Source organism: Stegostoma tigrinum, chromosome 35, assembly GCF_030684315.1.
Source record: "Stegostoma tigrinum isolate sSteTig4 chromosome 35, sSteTig4.hap1, whole genome shotgun sequence".
Classification (NCBI taxonomy): Eukaryota; Metazoa; Chordata; class Chondrichthyes; order Orectolobiformes; family Stegostomatidae; genus Stegostoma; species Stegostoma tigrinum.
In genome coordinates this window covers 5,879,309-5,901,136 of record NC_081388.1, presented here as the reverse complement: position 1 = coordinate 5,901,136, position 21,828 = coordinate 5,879,309, and the positions used below count along the sequence as shown (strand labels likewise).

The following is a 21,828-nucleotide window of genomic DNA, read 5'->3' as shown; positions in this document are numbered from 1 at the left end:
TGGAAATGGTTCGCGACTGGGAGGTGCAGTTGTTTGTTGCCACACCGTTGTTGTTTGTTCAAAAGAGAAGTTGTTGAGGGGGAGGACGAGTTCGGCTAGGCGGATGAGGGTGTCGGTGGAGGGGGACTGGTCGGGCCTGCGTGACAGGAAGAAACGGAGGGCCTTGAGTCCATCTGCATGCGGAATGCAGGTGTATAGGGACTGGATGTCCATGGTGAAGATGAGGTGTTGGGGGCCAGGGAATTGGAAGTCCTGGAGGAGGTGGAGGGAGTGGGTGGTGTCACGGACATAGGTAGTGAGTTCCTGGACCAAAGGGGAGAAAATGGAGTCCAGATAGGTGGAGATGAGTTCGGTGGGGCAGAAGCAGGCTGAGACGATGGGCCGAGCTCGTCCTCACCCTCAACAACTTCTCTTTTGATTCCTCCCACTTCCTACAGACTAAGAGGGTGGCCATGGGCACCCGCATGGGCCCCGGCTATGCCTGCCTCTTTGTAGGTTACGTGGAACAGTCCCTCTTCCGCACCTACACAGGCCCCAAACCCCACCTCTTCCTCCGGTACATTGATGACTGTATCGGCGCCGCCTCTTGCTCCCCAGAGGAGCTCGAACACTTCATCACTTCACCAATACCTTCCACCCCAACCTTCAGTTCACCTGGGCCATCTCCAGCACATCCCTCACCTTCCTGGACCTCTCAGTCTCCATCTCAGGCAACCAGCTTGTAACTGATGTCCATTTCAAGCCCACTGACTCCCACAGCTACCTAGAATACACCTCCTCCCACCCACCCTCCTGCAAAAATTCCATCCCCTATTCCCAATTCCTCCGCCTCCGCCACATCTGCTCCCACGATGAGACAGTCCACTCCCGCACATCCCAGATGTCCAAGTTCTTCAAGGACCGCAACTTTCCCCCCACAGGGATCGAGAACGCCCTTGACCGCGTCTCCCGTATTTCCTGCAACACATCCCTCACATCCCGCCCCCGCCACAACCGCCCAAAGAGGATCCCCCTCGTTCTCACAAACCACCCCACCAACCTCCGGATACGACGCATCATCCTCCGACACTTCCGCCATCTACAATCCGACCCCACCACCCAAGACATTTTTCCATCCCCACCCCTGTCTGCTTTCCGGAGTGACCACTCTCTCCGTGACTCCCTTGTTCGCTCCACACTGCCCTCCAACCCCACCACACCCGGCACTTTCCCCTGCAACCGCAGGAAATGCTACACTTGCCTCCACACCTCCTCCCTCACCCCTATCCCAGGCCCCAAGATGACATTCCACATTAAGCAGAGGTTCACCTGCACATCGGCCAATGTGGTATACTGCATCCATTGTACCCGGTGTGGCTTCCTCTACATTGGGGAAACCAAGCGGAGGCTTGGGGACCGCTTTGGAGGACACCTCCGCTCGGTTCGCAATGAACAACTGCACCTCCCAGTCGCAAACCATTTCCACTCCCCATCCCATTCTTTAGATGACACGTCCATCATGGGCCTCCTGCAGTGCCACAGTGATGCCACCCGAAGGTTGCAGGAACAGCAACTTATATTCCGCTTGGGAACCCTGCAGCCCAATGGTATCAATGTGGACTTCACCAGCTTCAAAATCTCCCCTTCTCCCACCGCATCCCTAAACCAGCCCAGTTCGTCCCCTCCCCCCACTGCACCACACAACCAGCCCCAGCTCTTCCCCTCCACCCACTGCATCCCAAGACCAGTCCAACCTGTCTCTGCCTCCATAACCTGTTCTTCCTCTCACCCATCCCTTCCTCCCACCCCATGCCGCACCTCCATCTCCGACCTACTAACCTCATCCCACCTCCTTGACCTGTCCGTCTTCCCTGGACTGACCTATCCCCTCCCTACCTCCCCACCTATACTCTCTCCACCTATCTTCTTTTCTCTCCATCTTCGGTCCGCCTCCCCCTCTCTCCCTATTTATTCCAGTTCCCTCACCCCATCCCCCTCTCTGATGAAGGGTCTAGGCCCGAAACGTCAGCTTTTGTGCTCCTGAGATGCTGCTTGGCCTGCTGTGTTCATCCAGCTCCACACTTTTGTTATCTTGGATTCTCCAGCATCTGCAGTTCCCATTATCGCTGATCCACGTTACTTCGAGTGTCGGTCCTGGGAGGGCACGTTTGATTGACAACGCCAAGGGGCGGATCAGAGTCTGATTGACGTCCAGAGGGGCGGGGACTTGATTCAATGCCAGACACGGGGTCAAGTTTGATGGACATTTCCAAGAGGCGGGCCCCAGTTCGATTGACATGCACTGGGCGGGGACCTGGTGAACGACCGTTCATGGGGGCGGTTTGATTGACAGTTCTAAGGGGCGGGTTCTAGTTTGATTGATGAGCAGAGACGGTGCCTTGTTGAATTGCTGGTCATGGGGGCGTGTTTCATTGAATGTCCCAAAGGGGCGTATCCTTGCGTGATTGACATCCTGGTGGAGGGGCGGGCCCCCTCGCCGGTCACGGGTCGATGGCAGCGGCCTGGTGCTGTGCCTCCGGAGCTCCCGGCTGTGGGAGTGTCAGCTGCCTGTGGATGACGGAGTGAAGGCCGAGAATTTGTGGGAGCGGGTTCGTGCTCTGTCAGCAGCCGGTACCATGGACGGTGATAGCCGGACTTTAGGTAGGAGCGGGCACCCCAAGTACAGGAGAAACTCAGCAGGTCCCTCAGCATCTGCTGCTCTCTCTCCTCCCCCCTGTCCCGCACACACTGTCAGACCTGCTGAGCTGTTTACAGTCATCCTTGGTTAGGGTTCTGACCTCTAACCTCGTTGTATTTTGTTTAGCTAAAGGCTAAACAAGCCTGGGGGGGGGGGGGTTTGGAATGAGAGGGCTCAGGATGAGGGGCTTAACGGAGGAGGGGGCAGTAGGGTCTCACGGTGGGTCTGAGGATGGACTGTGTGTGTGTGTGTGTGTGTGTGTGTGTGTGTTCAGATGCTCAGGGTGGAGGAGTGAGGTGTGTGTGTGTGTGTGTGTGTGTGTGTTCAGATGCTCAGGGTGGAGGAGTGAGGTGTGTGTGTGTGTGTGTGTGTGTGTTCAGATGCTCAGGGTGGAGGAGTGAGGTGAGTGTGTGTGTGTGTGTGTGTGTTCAGATGCTCAGGGTGGAGGAGTGAGGTGAGTGTGTGTGTGTGTGTGTGTGTTCAGATGCTCAGGGTGGAGGAGTGAGGTGAGTGTGTGTGTGTGTGTGTGTGTTCAGATGCTCAGGGTGGAGGAGTGAGGTGTGTGTGTGTGTGTGTGTGTGTGTGTGTGTTCAGATGCTCAGGGTGGAGGAGTGAGGTGTGTGTGTGTGTGTGTGTGTGTGTTCAGATGCTCAGGGTGGAGGAGTGAGGTGTGTGTGTGTGTGTGTGTGTTCAGATGCTCAGGGTGGAGGAGTGAGGTGTGTGTGTGTGTGTGTGTTCAGATGCTCAGGGTGGAGGAGTGAGGTGTGTGTGTGTGTGTGTGTGTGTGTGTGTTCAGATGCTCAGGGTGGAGGAGTGAGGTGTGTGTGTGTGTGTGTGTGTGTGTGTGTGTGTGTTCAGATGCTCAGGGTGGAGGAGTGAGGTGTGTGTGTGTGTGTGTGTGTGTGTTCAGATGCTCAGGGTGGAGGAGTGAGGTGTGTGTGTGTGTGTGTGTGTGTGTGTGTGTGTGTTCAGATGCTCAGGGTGGAGGAGTGAGGTGTGTGTGTGTGTGTTCAGATGCTCAGGGTGGAGGAGTGAGGTGTGTGTGTGTGTGTGTTCAGATGCTCAGGGTGGAGGAGTGAGGTGTGTGTGTGTGTGTTCAGATGCTCAGGGTGGAGGAGTGAGGTGTGTGTGTGTGTTCAGATGCTCAGGGTGGAGGAGTGAGGTGTGTGTGTGTGTGTGTTCAGATGCTCAGGGTGGAGGAGTGAGGTGTGTGTGTGTGTGTGTGTGTGTTCAGATACTCAGGGTGGAGGAGTGAGGTGTGTGTGTGTGTTCAGATACTCAGGGTGGAGGAGTGAGGTGTGTGTGTGTGTTCAGATGCTCAGGGTGGAGGAGTGAGGTGTGTGTGTGTGTGTGTGTGTGTTCAGATGCTCAGGGTGGAGGAGTGAGGTGTGTGTGTGTGTTCAGATGCTCAGGGTGGAGGAGTGAGGTGTGTGTGTGTGTTCAGATGCTCAGGGTGGAGGAGTGAGGTGTGTGTGTGTGTTCAGATACTCAGGGTGGAGGAGTGAGGTGTGTGTGTGTGTTCAGATGCTCAGGGTGGAGGAGTGAGGTGTGTGTGTGTGTGTGTGTGTGTGTTCAGATGCTCAGGGTGGAGGAGTGAGGTGTGTGTGTGTGTTCAGATGCTCAGGGTGGAGGAGTGAGGTGTGTGTGTGTGTTCAGATGCTCAGGGTGGAGGAGTGAGGTGTGTGTGTGTGTTCAGATGCTCAGGGTGGAGGAGTGAGGTGTGTGTGTGTGTTCAGATGCTCAGGGTGGAGGAGTGAGGTGTGTGTGTGTGTTCAGATGCTCAGGGTGGAGGAGTGAGGTGTGTGTGTGTGTTCAGATGCTCAGGGTGGAGGAGTGAGGTGTGTGTGTGTGTTCAGATGCTCAGGGTGGAGGAGTGAGGTGTGTGTGTGTGTTCAGATGCTCAGGGTGGAGGAGTGAGGTGTGTGTGTGTGTTCAGATGCTCAGGGTGGAGGAGTGAGGTGTGTGTGTGTGTTCAGATGCTCAGGGTGGAGGAGTGAGGTGTGTGTGTTCAGATGCTCAGGGTGGAGGAGTGAGGTGTGTGTGTGTGTTCAGATGCTCAGGGTGGAGGAGTGAGGTGTGTGTGTGTGTGTGTGTGTGTGTGTGTTCAGATGCTCAGGGTGGAGGAGTGAGGTGTGTGTGTGTGTTCAGATGCTCAGGGTGGAGGAGTGAGGTGTGTGTGTGTGTTCAGATGCTCAGGGTGGAGGAGTGAGGTGTGTGTGTGTGTGTGTGTGTGTGTTCAGATACTCAGGGTGGAGGAGTGAGGTGTGTGTGTGTGTTCAGATGCTCAGGGTGGAGGAGTGAGGTGTGTGTGTGTGTGTGTGTTCAGATGCTCAGGGTGGAGGAGTGAGGTGTGTGTGTGTGTTCAGATGCTCAGGGTGGAGGAGTGAGGTGTGTGTGTGTGTTCAGATGCTCAGGGTGGAGGAGTGAGGTGTGTGTGTGTGTTCAGATGCTCAGGGTGGAGGAGTGAGGTGTGTGTGTGTGTTCAGATGCTCAGGGTGGAGGAGTGAGGTGTGTGTGTGTGTTCAGATGCTCAGGGTGGAGGAGTGAGGTGTGTGTGTGTGTTCAGATGCTCAGGGTGGAGGAGTGAGGTGTGTGTGTGTGTTCAGATGCTCAGGGTGGAGGAGTGAGGTGTGTGTGTGTGTTCAGATGCTCAGGGTGGAGGAGTGAGGTGTGTGTGTTCAGATGCTCAGGGTGGAGGAGTGAGGTGTGTGTGTGTGTGTGTTCAGATGCTCAGGGTGGAGGAGTGAGGTGTGTGTGTGTGTTCAGATGCTCAGGGTGGAGGAGTGAGGTGTGTGTGTGTGTTCAGATGCTCAGGGTGGAGGAGTGAGGTGTGTGTGTGTGTTCAGATGCTCAGGGTGGAGGAGTGAGGTGTGTGTGTGTGTGTGTGTTCAGATGCTCAGGGTGGAGGGGTGAGGTGTGTGTGTGTGTTCAGATGCTCAGGGTGGAGGAGTGAGGTGTGTGTGTGTGTTCAGATGCTCAGGGTGGAGGAGTGAGGTGTGTGTGTGTGTTCAGATGCTCAGGGTGGAGGAGTGAGGTGTGTGTGTGTGTTCAGATGCTCAGGGTGGAGGAGTGAGGTGTGTGTGTTCAGATGCTCAGGGTGGAGGAGTGAGGTGTGTGTGTGTGTTCAGATGCTCAGGGTGGAGGAGTGAGGTGTGTGTGTGTGTTCAGATGCTCAGGGTGGAGGAGTGAGGTGTGTGTGTGTGTTCAGATGCTCAGGGTGGAGGAGTGAGGTGTGTGTGTGTGTTCAGATGCTCAGGGTGGAGGAGTGAGGTGTGTGTGTGTGTGTTCAGATGCTCAGGGTGGAGGAGTGAGGTGTGTGTGTGTGTTCAGATGCTCAGGGTGGAGGAGTGAGGTGTGTGTGTGTGTTCAGATGCTCAGGGTGGAGGAGTGAGGTGTGTGTGTGTGTGTGTTCAGATGCTCAGGGTGGAGGAGTGAGGTGTGTGTGTGTGTGTGTGTGTGTTCAGATGCTCAGGGTGGAGGGGTGAGGTGTGTGTGTGTGTGTGTGTGTGTTCAGATGCTCAGGGTGGAGGGGTGAGGTGTGTGTGTGTGTGTGTGTGTGTTCAGATGCTCAGGGTGGAGGAGTGAGGTGTGTGTGTGTGTGTGTTCAGATGCTCAGGGTGGAGGAGTGAGGTGTGTGTGTGTGTGTGTGTGTGTGTGTGTTCAGATGCTCAGGGTGGAGGAGTGAGGTGTGTGTGTGTGTGTGTGTGTTCAGATGCTCAGGGTGGAGGAGTGAGGTGTGTGTGTGTGTGTTCAGATGCTCAGGGTGGAGGAGTGAGGTGTGTGTGTGTGTGTTCAGATGCTCAGGGTGGAGGAGTGAGGTGTGTGTGTGTGTTCAGATACTCAGGGTGGAGGAGTGAGGTGTGTGTGTGTGTGTGTGTTCAGATGCTCAGGGTGGAGGAGTGAGGTGTGTGTGTGTGTTCAGATGCTCAGGGTGGAGGAGTGAGGTGTGTGTGTGTGTTCAGATGCTCAGGGTGGAGGAGTGAGGTGTGTGTGTGTGTTCAGATGCTCAGGGTGGAGGAGTGAGGTGTGTGTGTGTGTTCAGATGCTCAGGGTGGAGGAGTGAGGTGTGTGTGTGTGTGTGTTCAGATGCTCAGGGTGGAGGGGTGAGGTGTGTGTGTGTGTGTGTGTGTGTTCAGATGCTCAGGGTGGAGGGGTGAGGTGTGTGTGTGTGTGTGTGTGTGTGTTCAGATGCTCAGGGTGGAGGGGTGAGGTGTGTGTGTGTGTGTGTGTGTGTTCAGATGCTCAGGGTGGAGGAGTGAGGTGTGTGTGTGTGTGTGTTCAGATGCTCAGGGTGGAGGAGTGAGGTGTGTGTGTGTGTGTGTGTGTGTGTGTGTGTTCAGATGCTCAGGGTGGAGGAGTGAGGTGTGTGTGTGTGTGTGTGTGTTCAGATGCTCAGGGTGGAGGAGTGAGGTGTGTGTGTGTGTGTTCAGATGCTCAGGGTGGAGGAGTGAGGTGTGTGTGTGTGTGTGTGTGTGTGTGTGTGTGTGTTCAGATGCTCAGGGTGGAGGAGTGAGGTGTGTGTGTGTGTGTGTGTGTTCAGATGCTCAGGGTGGAGGAGTGAGGTGTGTGTGTGTGTGTGTGTTCAGATGCTCAGGGTGGAGGAGTGAGGCGTGTGTGTGTGTGTGTGTGTGTGTGTTCAGATGCTCAGGGTGGAGGAGTGAGGTGTGTGTGTGTGTGTGTGTGTGTTCAGATGCTCAGGGTGGAGGAGTGAGAGGTGTGTGTGTGTGTGTGTGTGTGTGTGTGTGTGTGTTCAGATGCTCAGGGTGGAGGAGTGAGGTGTGTGTGTGTGTGTGTGTGTGTGTGTGTTCAGATGCTCAGGGTGGAGGAGTGAGGTGTGTGTGTGTGTGTGTGTTCAGATGCTCAGGGTGGAGGAGTGAGGTGTGTGTGTGTGTGTTCAGATGCTCAGGGTGGAGGAGTGAGGTGTGTGTGTGTGTGTGTGTGTGTGTGTGTTCAGATGCTCAGGGTGGAGGAGTGAGGTGTGTGTGTGTGTGTGTGTGTGTTCAGATGCTCAGGGTGGAGGAGTGAGGTGTGTGTGTGTGTGTTCAGATGCTCAGGGTGGAGGAGTGAGGTGTGTGTGTGTGTGTGTGTGTGTGTGTGTGTGTGTGTGTGTGTGTGTGTGTGTGTTCAGATGCTCAGGGTGGAGGAGTGAGGTGTGTGTGTGTGTGTGTGTGTGTTCAGATGCTCAGGGTGGAGGAGTGAGGTGTGTGTGTGTGTGTGTGTGTGTTCAGATGCTCAGGGTGGAGGAGTGAGGTGTGTGTGTGTGTGTGTGTTCAGATGCTCAGGGTGGAGGAGTGAGGTGTGTGTGTGTGTGTGTGTGTGTGTGTGTTCAGATGCTCAGGGTGGAGGAGTGAGGTGTGTGTGTGTGTGTGTTCAGATGCTCAGGGTGGAGGAGTGAGGTGTGTGTGTGTGTGTGTTCAGATGCTCAGGGTGGAGGAGTGAGGTGTGTGTGTGTGTGTGTGTGTGTGTGTGTTCAGATGCTCAGGGTGGAGGAGTGAGGTGTGTGTGTGTGTGTGTGTGTTCAGATGCTCAGGGTGGAGGAGTGAGGTGTGTGTGTGTGTTCAGATGCTCAGGGTGGAGGAGTGAGGTGTGTGTGTGTGTGTGTTCAGATGCTCAGGGTGGAGGAGTGAGGTGTGTGTGTGTGTGTGTTCAGATGCTCAGGGTGGAGGAGTGAGGTGTGTGTGTGTGTGTGTGTGTGTTCAGATGCTCAGGGTGGAGGAGTGAGGTGTGTGTGTGTGTGTGTGTGTTCAGATGCTCAGGGTGGAGGAGTGAGGTGTGTGTGTGTGTTCGGATGCTCAGGGTGGAGGAGTGAGGTGTGTGTGTGTGTTCAGATGCTCAGGGTGGAGGAGTGAGGTGTGTGTGTGTGTGTGTTCAGATGCTCAGGGTGGAGGAGTGAGGTGTGTGTGTGTGTGTGTGTGTTCAGATGCTCAGGGTGGAGGAGTGAGGTGTGTGTGTGTGTGTGTGTGTGTGTTCAGATGCTCAGGGTGGAGGAGTGAGGTGTGTGTGTGTGTGTGTGTGTTCAGATGCTCAGGGTGGAGGAGTGAGGTGTGTGTGTGTGTGTGTGTGTGTTCAGATGCTCAGGGTGGAGGAGTGAGGTGTGTGTGTGTGTGTGTGTGTGTTCAGATGCTCAGGGTGGAGGAGTGAGGTGTGTGTGTGTGTGTGTTCAGATGCTCAGGGTGGAGGAGTGAGGTGTGTGTGTGTGTTCAGATGCTCAGGGTGGAGGAGTGAGGTGTGTGTGTGTGTGTTCAGATGCTCAGGGTGGAGGAGTGTGGTGTGTGTGTGTGTGTGTGTTCAGATGCTCAGGGTGGAGGAGTGAGGTGTGTGTGTGTGTGTGTTCAGATGCTCAGGGTGGAGGAGTGAGGTGTGTGTGTGTGTGTGTTCAGATGCTCAGGGTGGAGGAGTGAGGTGTGTGTGTGTGTGTTCAGATGCTCAGGGTGGAGGAGTGAGGTGTGTGTGTGTGTGTTCAGATGCTCAGGGTGGAGGAGTGAGGTGTGTGTGTGTGTGTTCAGATGCTCAGGGTGGAGGAGTGAGGTGTGTGTGTGTGTGTGTGTGTGTGTGTGTGTGTTCAGATGCTCAGGGTGGAGGAGTGAGGTGTGTGTGTGTGTGTGTGTGTTCAGATGCTCAGGGTGGAGGAGTGAGGTGTGTGTGTGTGTGTGTGTTCAGATGCTCAGGGTGGAGGAGTGAGGTGTGTGTGTGTGTGTGTGTTCAGATGCTCAGGGTGGAGGAGTGAGGTGTGTGTGTGTGTGTGTGTTCAGATGCTCAGGGTGGAGGAGTGAGGTGTGTGTGTGTGTGTGTGTTCAGATGCTCAGGGTGGAGGAGTGAGGTGTGTGTGTGTGTGTGTGTTCAGATGCTCAGGGTGGAGGAGTGAGGTGTGTGTGTGTGTTCAGATGCTCAGGGTGGAGGAGTGAGGTGTGTGTGTGTGTTCAGATGCTCAGGGTGGAGGAGTGAGGTGTGTGTGTGTGTTCAGATGCTCAGGGTGGAGGAGTGAGGTGTGTGTGTGTGTTCAGATGCTCAGGGTGGAGGAGTGAGGTGTGTGTGTGTGTGTGTGTGTGTGTGTGTTCAGATGCTCAGGGTGGAGGAGTGAGGTGTGTGTGTGTGTGTGTTCAGATGCTCAGGGTGGAGGAGTGAGGTGTGTGTGTGTGTGTTCAGATGCTCAGGGTGGAGGAGTGAGGTGTGTGTGTGTGTGTTCAGATGCTCAGGGTGGAGGAGTGAGGGGTGTGTGTGTGTGTTCAGATGCTCAGGGTGGAGGAGTGAGGTGTGTGTGTGTGTGTGTTCAGATGCTCAGGGTGGAGGAGTGAGGTGTGTGTGTGTGTGTTCAGATGCTCAGGGTGGAGGAGTGAGGTGTGTGTGTGTGTGTGTGTGTTCAGATGCTCAGGGTGGAGGAGTGAGGTGTGTGTGTGTGTGTGTGTGTGTTCAGATGCTCAGGGTGGAGGAGTGAGGTGTGTGTGTGTGTGTGTGTGTTCAGATGCTCAGGGTGGAGGAGTGAGGTGTGTGTGTGTGTGTGTGTGTGTTCAGATGCTCAGGGTGGAGGAGTGAGGTGTGTGTGTGTGTGTGTTCAGATGCTCAGGGTGGAGGAGTGAGGTGTGTGTGTGTGTTCAGATGCTCAGGGTGGAGGAGTGAGGTGTGTGTGTGTGTGTTCAGATGCTCAGGGTGGAGGAGTGTGGTGTGTGTGTGTGTGTGTTCAGATGCTCAGGGTGGAGGAGTGAGGTGTGTGTGTGTGTGTGTTCAGATGCTCAGGGTGGAGGAGTGAGGTGTGTGTGTGTGTGTGTTCAGATGCTCAGGGTGGAGGAGTGAGGTGTGTGTGTGTGTGTTCAGATGCTCAGGGTGGAGGAGTGAGGTGTGTGTGTGTGTGTTCAGATGCTCAGGGTGGAGGAGTGAGGTGTGTGTGTGTGTGTGTGTGTGTGTGTTCAGATGCTCAGGGTGGAGGAGTGAGGTGTGTGTGTGTGTGTGTGTGTTCAGATGCTCAGGGTGGAGGAGTGAGGTGTGTGTGTGTGTGTGTGTTCAGATGCTCAGGGTGGAGGAGTGAGGTGTGTGTGTGTGTGTGTGTTCAGATGCTCAGGGTGGAGGAGTGAGGTGTGTGTGTGTGTGTTCAGATGCTCAGGGTGGAGGAGTGAGGTGTGTGTGTGTGTGTGTGTTCAGATGCTCAGGGTGGAGGAGTGAGGTGTGTGTGTGTGTGTGTGTTCAGATGCTCAGGGTGGAGGAGTGAGGTGTGTGTGTGTGTGTGTGTTCAGATGCTCAGGGTGGAGGAGTGAGGTGTGTGTGTGTGTGTGTGTTCAGATGCTCAGGGTGGAGGAGTGAGGTGTGTGTGTGTGTTCAGATGCTCAGGGTGGAGGAGTGAGGTGTGTGTGTGTGTTCAGATGCTCAGGGTGGAGGAGTGAGGTGTGTGTGTGTGTTCAGATGCTCAGGGTGGAGGAGTGAGGTGTGTGTGTGTGTTCAGATGCTCAGGGTGGAGGAGTGAGGTGTGTGTGTGTGTTCAGATGCTCAGGGTGGAGGAGTGAGGTGTGTGTGTGTGTGTGTGTGTGTGTGTTCAGATGCTCAGGGTGGAGGAGTGAGGTGTGTGTGTGTGTGTTCAGATGCTCAGGGTGGAGGAGTGAGGTGTGTGTGTGTGTGTTCAGATGCTCAGGGTGGAGGAGTGAGGGGTGTGTGTGTGTGTTCAGATGCTCAGGGTGGAGGAGTGAGGTGTGTGTGTGTGTGTGTTCAGATGCTCAGGGTGGAGGAGTGAGGTGTGTGTGTGTGTGTTCAGATGCTCAGGGTGGAGGAGTGAGGTGTGTGTGTGTGTGTTCAGATGCTCAGGGTGGAGGAGTGAGGTGTGTGTGTGTGTGTTCAGATGCTCAGGGTGGAGGAGTGAGGTGTGTGTGTGTGTGTGTGTGTGTGTTCAGATGCTCAGGGTGGAGGAGTGAGGTGTGTGTGTGTGTGTGTGTGTGTGTGTGTGTGTGTGTGTGTGTGTTCAGATGCTCAGGGTGGCGGAGTGAAGTGTGTGTGTGTGTGTTCAGATGCTCAGGGTGGAGGAGTGAGGTGTGTGTGTGTGTGTGTGTTCAGATGCTCAGGGTGGAGGAGTGAGGTGTGTGTGTGTGTGTGTGTTCAGATGCTCAGGGTGGAGGAGTGAGGTGTGTGTGTGTGTGTGTGTGTGTTCAGATGCTCAGGGTGGAGGAGTGAGGTGTGTGTGTGTGTGTGTTCAGATGCTCAGGGTGGAGGAGTGAGGTGTGTGTGTGTGTGTGTGTGTTCAGATGCTCAGGGTGGAGGAGTGAGGTGTGTGTGTGTGTGTGTTCAGATGCTCAGGGTGGAGGAGTGAGGTGTGTGTGTGTTCAGATGCTCAGGGTGGAGGAGTGAGGTGTGTGTGTGTGTGTGTTCAGATGCTCAGGGTGGAGGAGTGAGGTGTGTGTGTGTGTGTGTGTTCAGATGCTCAGGGTGGAGGAGTGAGGTGTGTGTGTGTGTGTGTGTTCAGATGCTCAGGGTGGAGGAGTGAGGTGTGTGTGTGTGTGTGTTCAGATGCTCAGGGTGGAGGAGTGAGGTGTGTGTGTGTGTGTGTGTGTGTGTGTGTTCAGATGCTCAGGGTGGAGGAGTGAGGTGTGTGTGTGTGTGTGTGTGTTCAGATGCTCAGGGTGGAGGAGTGAGGTTTGTGTGTGTTCAGATGCTCAGGGTGGAGGAGTGAGGTGTGTGTGTGTGTGTTCAGATGCTCAGGGTGGAGGAGTGAGGTTTGTGTGTGTGTGTGTGTGTGTGTTCAGATGCTCAGGGTGGAGGAGTGAGGTGTGTGTGTGTGTGTGTGTGTGTGTGTTCAGATGCTCAGGGTGGAGGAGTGAGGTGTGTGTGTGTGTGTGTGTGTGTGTTCAGATGCTCAGGGTGGAGGAGTGAGGTGTGTGTGTTCAGATGCTCAGGGTGGAGGAGTGAGGTGTGTGTGTGTGTGTTCAGATGCTCAGGGTGGAGGAGTGAGGTGTGTGTGTGTGTGTGTGTGTTCAGATGCTCAGGGTGGAGGAGTGAGGTGTGTGTGTGTGTGTGTGTGTTCAGATGCTCAGGGTGGAGGAGTGAGGTGTGTGTGTGTGTGTGTGTGTTCAGATGCTCAGGGTGGAGGAGTGAGGAGTGTGTGTGTGTGTGTGTGTGTGTGTGTGTGTTCAGATGCTCAGGGTGGAGGAGTGAGGAGTGTGTGTGTGTGTGTGTGTTCAGATGCTCAGGGTGGAGGAGTGAGGGGTGTGTGTGTGTGTGTGTGTTCAGATGCACAGGGTGGAGGAGTGAGGTGTGTGTGTGTGTGTGTTCAGATACTCAGGGTGGAGGAGTGAGGTGTGTGTGTGTGTGTTCAGATACTCAGGGTGGAGGAGTGAGGTGTGTGTGTGTGTGTGTTCAGATGCTCAGGGTGGAGGAGTGAGGTGTGTGTGTGTGTGTGTGTTCAGATGCTCAGGGTGGAGGAGTGAGGTGTGTGTGTGTGTGTTCAGATGCTCAGGGTGGAGGAGTGAGGTGTGTGTGTTCAGATGCTCAGGGTGGAGGAGTGAGGTGTGTGTGTGTGTGTGTGTGTTCAGATGCTCAGGGTGGAGGAGTGAGGTGTGTGTGTGTGTGTGTGTGTGTGTTCAGATGCTCAGGGTGGAGGAGTGAGGTGTGTGTGTGTGTGTGTTCAGATGCTCAGGGTGGAGGAGTGAGGTGTGTGTGTGTGTGTGTGTGTTCAGATGCTCAGGGTGGAGGAGTGAGGTGTGTGTGTGTGTGTGTGTGTGTGTGTGTTCAGATGCTCAGGGTGGAGGAGTGAGGGGTGTGTGTGTGTGTGTGTGTTCAGATGCACAGGGTGGAGGAGTGAGGTGTGTGTGTGTGTGTGTTCAGATGCACAGGGTGGAGGAGTGAGGTGTGTGTGTGTGTGTGTTCAGATACTCAGGGTGGAGGAGTGAGGTGTGTGTGTGTGTGTGTTCAGATACTCAGGGTGGAGGAGTGAGGTGTGTGTGTGTGTGTGTGTTCAGATGCTCAGGGTGGAGGAGTGAGGTGTGTGTGTGTGTGTGTTCAGATGCTCAGGGTGGAGGAGTGAGGTGTGTGTGTGTGTGTGTTCAGATGCTCAGGGTGGAGGAGTGAGGTGTGTGTGTGTGTGTGTGTGTTCAGATGCTCAGGGTGGAGGAGTGAGGTGTGTGTGTGTGTGTGTGTGTTCAGATGCTCAGGGTGGAGGAGTGAGGTGTGTGTGTGTGTGTTCAGATGCTCAGGGTGGAGGAGTGAGGTGTGTGTGTTCAGATGCTCAGGGTGGAGGAGTGAGGTGTGTGTGTGTGTGTGTGTTCAGATGCTCAGGGTGGAGGAGTGAGGTGTGTGTGTGTGTGTGTTCATATGCTCAGGGTGGAGGAGTGAGGTGTGTGTGTGTGTGTTCAGATGCTCAGGGTGGAGGAGTGAGGTGTGTGTGTTCAGATGCTCAGGGTGGAGGAGTGAGGTGTGTGTGTGTGTGTGTGTGTTCAGATGCTCAGGGTGGAGGAGTGAGGTGTGTGTGTGTGTGTGTGTGTGTGTTCAGATGCTCAGGGTGGAGGAGTGAGGTGTGTGTGTGTGTGTGTGTGTGTTCAGATGCTCAGGGTGGAGGAGTGAGGTGTGTGTGTGTGTGTTCAGATGCTCAGGGTGGAGGAGTGAGGTGTGTGTGTTCAGATGCTCAGGGTGGAGGAGTGAGGTGTGTGTGTGTGTGTGTGTTCAGATGCTCAGGGTGGAGGAGTGAGGTGTGTGTGTGTGTGTGTTCATATGCTCAGGGTGGAGGAGTGAGGTGTGTGTGTGTGTGTTCAGATGCTCAGGGTGGAGGAGTGAGGTGTGTGTGTTCAGATGCTCAGGGTGGAGGAGTGAGGTGTGTGTGTGTGTGTGTGTGTTCAGATGCTCAGGGTGGAGGAGTGAGGTGTGTGTGTGTGTGTGTGTGTGTGTTCAGATGCTCAGGGTGGAGGAGTGAGGTGTGTGTGTGCGTGTGTGTGTTCAGATGCTCAGGGTGGAGGAGTGAGGTGTGTGTGTGTGTGTGTTCAGATGCTCAGGGTGGAGGAGTGAGGTGTGTGTGTGTGTGTGTTCAGATGCTCAGGGTGGAGGAGTGAGGTGTGTGTGTGTGTGTTCAGATGCTCAGGGTGGAGGAGTGAGGTGTGTGTGTGTGTTCAGATGCTCAGGGTGGAGGAGTGAGGTGTGTGTGTGTGTTCAGATGCTCAGGGTGGAGGAGTGAGGTGTGTGTGTGTGTTCAGATGCTCAGGGTGGAGGAGTGAGGTGTGTGTGTTCAGATGCTCAGGGTGGAGGAGTGAGGTGTGTGTGTGTGTGTGTTCAGATGCTCAGGGTGGAGGAGTGAGGTGTGTGTGTGTGTGTGTTCAGATGCTCAGGGTGGAGGAGTGAGGTGTGTGTGTGTGTGTTCAGATGCTCAGGGTGGAGGAGTGAGGTGTGTGTGTTCAGATGCTCAGGGTGGAGGAGTGAGGTGTGTGTGTGTGTGTGTTCAGATGCTCAGGGTGGAGGAGTGAGGTGTGTGTGTGTGTGTGTGTGTTCAGATGCTCAGGGTGGAGGAGTGAGGTGTGTGTGTGTGTGTGTGTGTGTGTGTTCAGATGCTCAGGGTGGAGGAGTGAGGTGTGTGTGTGTGTGTTCAGATGCTCAGGGTGGAGGAGTGAGGTGTGTGTGTGTGTGTTCAGATGCTCAGGGTGGAGGAGTGAGGTGTGTGTGTGTGTGTTCAGATGCTCAGGGTGGAGGAGTGAGGTGTGTGTGTGTGTTCAGATGCTCAGGGTGGAGGAGTGAGGTGTGTGTGTGTGTTCAGATGCTCAGGGTGGAGGAGTGAGGTGTGTGTGTGTGTGTGTGTGTTCAGATGCTCAGGGTGGAGGAGTGAGGTGTGTGTGTGTGTGTGTTCAGATGCTCAGGGTGGAGGAGTGAGGTGTGTGTGTGTGTGTGTGTGTGTTCAGATGCTAAGGGTGGAGGAGTGAGGTGTGTGTGTGTGTGTGTGTGTGTGTGTTCAGATGCTCAGGGTGGAGGAGTGAGGTGTGTGTGTGTGTGTGTGTTCAGATGCTCAGGGTGGAGGAGTGAGGTGTGTGTGTGTGTGTGTGTGTGTTCAGATGCTCAGGGTGGAGGAGTGAGGTGTGTGTGTGTGTGTGTTCAGATGCTCAGGGTGGAGGAGTGAGGTGTGTGTGTGTGTGTGTTCAGATGCTCAGGGTGGAGGAGTGAGGTGTGTGTGTGTGTGTGTGTGTGTGTGTGTGTTCAGATGCTCAGGGTGGAGGAGTGAGGTGTGTGTGTGTGTGTGTGTGTGTGTGTTCAGATGCTCAGGGTGGAGGAGTGAGGTGTGTGTGTGTGTGTTCAGATGCTCAGGGTGGAGGAGTGAGGTGTGTGTGTGTGTTCAGATGCTCAGGGTGGAGGAGTGAGGTGTGTGTGTGTGTGTGTGTTCAGATGCTCAGGGTGGAGGAGTGAGGTGTGTGTGTGTGTTCAGATGCTCAGGGTGGAGGAGTGAGGTGTGTGTGTGTGTGTTCAGATGCTCAGGGTGGAGGAGTGAGGTGTGTGTGTGTGTGTGTGTGTTCAGATGCTCAGGGTGGAGGAGTGAGGTGTGTGTGTGTGTGTGTGTGTGTGTGTGTTCAGATGCTCAGGGTGGAGGAGTGAGGTGTGTGTGTGTGTGTTCAGATGCTCAGGGTGGAGGAGTGAGGTGTGTGTGTGTGTGTTCAGATGCTCAGGGTGGAGGAGTGAGGTGTGTGTGTGTGTGTGTGTTCAGATGCTCAGGGTGGAGGAGTGAGGTGTGTGTGTGTGTGTGTTCAGATGCTCAGGGTGGAGGAGTGAGGTGTGTGTGTGTGTGTGTTCAGATGCTCAGGGTGGAGGAGTGAGGTGTGTGTGTGTGTGTTCAGAAGCTCAGGGTGGAGGAGTGAGGTGTGTGTGTGTGTTCAGATGCTCAGGGTGGAGGAGTGAGGTGTGTGTGTGTGTGTTCAGATGCTCAGGGTGGAGGAGTGAGGTGTGTGTGTGTGTGTGTTCAGATGCTCAGGGTGGAGGAGTAGGTGTGTGTGTGTGTGTGTGTTCAGATGCTCAGGGTGGAGGAGTGAGGTGTGTGTGTGCGTTCAGATGCTCAGGGTGGAGGAGTGAGGTGTGTGTGTGTGTGTGTGTTCAGATGCTCAGGGTGGAGGAGTGAGGTGTGTGTGTGTGTGTGTGTTCAGATGCTCAGGGTGGAGGAGTGAGGTGTGTGTGTTCAGATGCTCAGGGTGGAGGCGTGTGTGTGTGTGTGTTCAGATGCTCAGGGTGGAGGAGTGAGGTGTGTGTGTGTGTGTGTGTTCAGATGCTCAGGGTGGAGGAGTGAGGTGTGTGTGTGTGTTCAGATGCTCAGGGTGGAGGAGTGAGGTGTGTGTGTGTGTTCAGATGCTCAGGGTGGAGGAGTGAGGTGTGTGTGTGTGTGTTCAGATGCTCAGGGTGGAGGAGTGAGGTGTGTGTGTTCTGATGCTCAGGGTGGAGGCGTGTGTGTGTGTGTGTTCAGATGCTCAGGGTGGAGGAGTGAGGCGTGTGTGTGTGTGTGTGTGTTCAGATGCTCAGGGTGGAGGAGTGAGGCGTGTGTGTGTGTGTGTGTGTGTGTGTGTGTGTGTGTGTGTGTTCAGATGCTCAGGGTGGAGGAGTGAGGCGTGTGTGTGTGTGTGTGTGTGTTCAGATGCTCAGGGTGGAGGAGTGAGGCGTGTGTGTGTGTTCAGATGCTCAGGGTGGAGGAGTGAGGCGTGTGTGTGTGTGTGTTCAGATGCTCAGGGTGGAGGAGTGAGGCGTGTGTGTGTGTGTGTGTGTGTGTGTGTGTTCAGATGCTCAGGGTGGAGGAGTGAGGCGTGTGTGTGTGTGTGTGTGTTCAGATGCTCAGGGTGGAGGAGTGAGGCGTGTGTGTGTTCAGATGCTCAGGGTGGAGGAGTGAGGCGCGTGTGTGTGTGTGTGTTCAGATGCTCAGGGTGGAGGAGTGAGGTGACAGGGCTTGACGAGCAAATCCAAGCTGTCTCCTTGTGGGGTCTGAGGCTGAGGCAGGGTGGGGGGCCAACCTCTGCAAAAGTTGGTGTGGAAATCCAGTAGTTTCCCACTGCTGGAAGCTGCTGTTCTTCATCTGTGGGGTTATGTAGGAGAGCTCTCCTTCTTTATCCCCCTGTCCCCATGAGACTCAGCTGTTCCACCCCCACCCCCCCCACCAAAGTTTTATGATATCTGGGGACCAGCTCTTAGTATTCTGTGCTTACTGTTGTGGAATGGCTGTCACAATATATTGCCTAAACCCCTGCAACCAGTCAACCAGTCTGTTGATTGCGTCATTTCTAGTTGTTCAGCGTGTTGTGTCTTTTATTTTTCTACATTCTGTGACCTCATCTCCATTCTACTCCCACTCTCCCATAATTGTGTGGTTTTGGATGTCTTTTGGAAGCAGCTAAGCTCACAACTTTTAGACCAGTTATCAGAGATCATAGGACCTGCAGATGCTGGAGAATCCGAGATAACAAGGTGTGGAGCTGGATGAACACAGCAGGCCAAGCAACATCTCAGGAGCAGGAAAGATGATGTTTCAGGCCTAGGGTCTAGGCCTGAAATGTCAGCTTTCCTGCTCCTCTGATGCTGCTGGGCCTGCTGTGTTCATCCAGCTCCACCTCCTGGTCTAAAAGCTGCTTTGCTTGAGCCATCTTGGCTTTGTCTCCTTCCTATGTGTATGTGTCGGTGGAGCCTGTGTATAACTGGTGTGTTTAGTGGGGTGGTGGGGTATTTAGAGGGATCTATGAGATGCATGGTCTGGATTCATGAGGATGACAACATATGAGAAATGGGAACAGGGACCTGAAGCTTGTTCAGTTCTATTCAGACCTGACTTTCTGCATCTCCATCTGTTTTCTTGTCTTATCCTCAAACCTTGCCCAACAATATTGAAGGAATTGAAGAATAATGGGTGCAGTGTGATGCATAATGATAACTTGCCCTTTATAAAGCACCTTTCAAAATACAGCAGGAGATCCCAAAGAGCCTTGTCAGAAATTCCACATTGAACTGTATCAGGAGACATAAGGACACACTTTTTTTTGAGGGAGGCGGAGAGGTTGCCCTGAGCTTGAGGTCTAGTCAGTGGAAGGTATAATTGCCAGTGGTGTTTTAACTAAGCAGGCCAGAATTGGAAGGCTCCTGGTTGAGCCAAAACTCTGCACTCAGTTCAGCTGAAGTGGGAAGATGGGGATTGCTAAGTGGGAAGAAACCGTCTGAGGTTTCAGCTTCTGTGTGTTTGTGCAATGTGTAGAAACTACTGCTATTTGTAAAATTGTACTTCAGAATGAGTCAGCTTTCCTTTAAAACAAGGAAACCTAAACCAAAGCAGCTTTGCACAGGACCTGAAGCGTGTGATTGCGTGAGGTGGCTTGTGGCTAAATTGCTTCTTTCTGCTTCATCGTTCACATACTATGAACAGGGCATGATCTCACAGCACCTTCTATCTGTCCTACACATGGGTGCTGGCTGTTCATCCCTAATTCAAAACCAATTAAAGCTAGAAAGGTGAAAAATTGGGTTTCCACTCAGGAGGATGGTTACCTTAACTCCTCTCCAGTCTCTCCCTCAAGCAGTTGACACTGGTACAAATACTGCCGCTTGTAGACTGAGTGACAGAGGAAGGTATCAGATAATTACTCGGTGCCTGGAATTATGGCATGCACAGTGGCTGCCAAGTATTGAACTGTCTGAATGTGCCAGTCTTCTGGACAGCCCGTGGCTTCTGTGTTCAGCATCTTGTACTCCAGTCATTCCGTTCCACGGATGTCAGTGCATAATTGAGACTATATCCCAATGCTGCACGGTCACAGGTGCCTTGGTGATCTGCTTCCTCAGGTGCATGCAAAGGATCCATGTTTGGAAGAGGCACATGGATGTTTTTCTGCCAGTATCCTCTCCGGTATCTAGCCCTCTAGCAGCATTACTAAAATGAGCATAAATCTGATTTTGACTGTACTGCCTTGCTGTGTGCCAGCTGGCTGCAGAGCGATTTGTGGTACCCTGATGTTATGGAGAAGTTTAACGTCTTTTATTTCACATAGCTGTCTTGTTAGTGTGACTCAACTACCCAATCGGGAAGTACAAGGAGCGAAGCTGGTCTCTAGTCCATAGTAAATGAAAGGAACACTTATGTTTATACTGTCTCTACTGTTACCATGAGCATGTCAGAATGTTGCATAGCTAATCGTGGATGACCGCTTAGTGTTCCAAGGTCTGGATTTTGAAGATCTCAAGGAAGCTGTTTTCTAATTATACTGCTCCAATTTCTGTTTCTTGATTGTTCCCTATAAAAATTGACTTTTCCCTGTGCCATAGGCCCAGTTAATCACCTTAGCCACTGCATCTGGTGCAGCAAGAGGGACTTTGCTTTAGTGGTTATGGTAGCATGGTGGCTCAGTGGTTAGTGTTTCTGCCCCACAGTGCCAGAAAACCCGAGTTCAGTTCCAGCCTTGGGTGACCGTCTGTGTGGAATTTACGCATCCTCCCTATGTCTGTGTGGATTCCCTCCCACAGTCCAAAGATGTGAAGGTTAGGTGGATTAAGCATGGGAAATTCAGGATTACAGGGATAGGGCAGAAGTACGGGTCTGGTTGGATGCTTTTCGGAGAGTCAGTGCAGACTCGATGGGCTGAATGACCTCTTTTCCACACTGTAAGGATTCTATGATTTTAATGTATGGTATATGTCTTCTGGTTTCCATTTCCATAAAAGCTCATGCCTCAGATTCCCCTGCTGACTGTGCTCAAGTCAGTGCAGAATTGCTGTGCTGCACTTAGTACCTCTTACCTTGGCTGGAGGCTGAGTAAAGGACTTGGTACAGAATTTAGCCAGGAGACCGGCTCCTGTGTTGTACTCCACATGAGCCTGGAATGAAACTGCTGCTTGCACGAGGAAAACTAAAATTCTTATGAAATGAACAGAACAAATTGGATACAGCTTCTGGAAGAAAGGACAGTATGGCTATTAATAAATCCAACAGGCAAATCAGGAGAAACCTCTTTCCTCAGTGTAATATATGGAGTCCCCTATTGCAGAGAGCGAATTGCAAGGACCTTTAAGGGAAGCCTGACAAACACCAGGGAAAGGATTCGATGGTTTTGCTGGTACTATGGGGAGATGTTCTTTGGGACCTAAATGCCAGCACAGACTACTTGGGCCAAATGGCCTGGTGCTGTGCTGAGAACTCTATATATACTAATTAAACAAATGCAACTCGAGCTGGGAGTGTTGAGTCTCATTATACTTGTGATCAGCATGGATTGGCCCTATAATCTGGAAGCTCCTTATTCCCAATATGTTTTCCAGGAGCTGGTAAGTGGCTTTAGAATGAGTAGCTTAGTCACCCAGCCCAGACATCATGGGCTGGAAGTTCTCTTTCTGTGCTGTTACTTCTCCTGTGGTTCTTTGGGCCTGTTTGACTGGCAGTTCAATTCCTACTGGGCCACATCCCATTTCTATCTCCTCTCTGGCCCACTTCACAAAGCTGCTGTAATCCTGGGATACCGGGGCGACATCGGTGCCAGATCAGGTCTCCCAGGGTTAGCTGATTTGACCCATTCCACGAGTATTTAAAGAGGATTAGGTTTATAGGGTGGCTGGACAGTTGGTACGAAACACTGTTAATCCTGAGATGCTGTATTTTTTTCTTTCACTCGCCTAATTCCTGTGATACAAGCAGTGATCACTGTACAAGTTGTCCCTCCGGATATCTGCTGGGAACAACTTGCCCTGAAGGAACCTGAAGCTGTGCAGGGCCTTTTGATTAATTGTGCCCCTGTCAGCACTGTCTGTGACTTATTGCCTAGACCATTTTCCTATGCGTGTTCCTAATGGGATTAAACTTACACTAGTTACTGATTCCTTGACTGGTGCATGCATTTCTTTACTTGAAACTTCTCTCCCATTTTCATTTACAAGCCCTGTTCTCTTTCCAAAGGTGCCTCTCGGATTGCAGTAGATGTGGAATTTGAAGAAAAAGGGATAGTAAACATGAGTGGTCTGAAGTTTACATAATGCCTCCTGTCCCCTCAGGACATCCCAGTGCGGTTTGCAGGCATGACATTTTGATTTCAGCTATTCGCGCACAGATGTGATGCAGCTGGCTGTGTGGTCCTGAAAACAACAGATGTATGGCTTAGAAGGTGTGGACACTAGGAAGTTGTTTCCGTTAGGTGGGGAGACTAGGACGTGTGGGCACAGCCTTAAAATTAGAGGGGACGACATTTCTTCAGCCAGAGTAT

The 21,828-nt window shown here is 53.2% G+C and overlaps 1 protein-coding gene across 2 annotated transcripts in view; it reads left to right on the top strand.

Annotated features, from left to right (window-relative positions):
* The first annotated feature begins 2,466 nt into the window (after positions 1-2,466).
* The window catches only part of mcoln1a (mucolipin TRP cation channel 1a), a 69,513-nt gene continuing 50,151 nt past the window's right edge, over positions 2,467-21,828 (top strand). For both annotated transcript variants that reach the window (XM_059639864.1, XM_059639863.1), the window contains exon 1: positions 2,467-2,640. In XM_059639864.1, the coding sequence (XP_059495847.1) occupies positions 2,616-2,640 (25 nt within the window). In that variant the 5' untranslated portion in view covers positions 2,467-2,615. The remainder of the gene's footprint in view (positions 2,641-21,828) is intronic.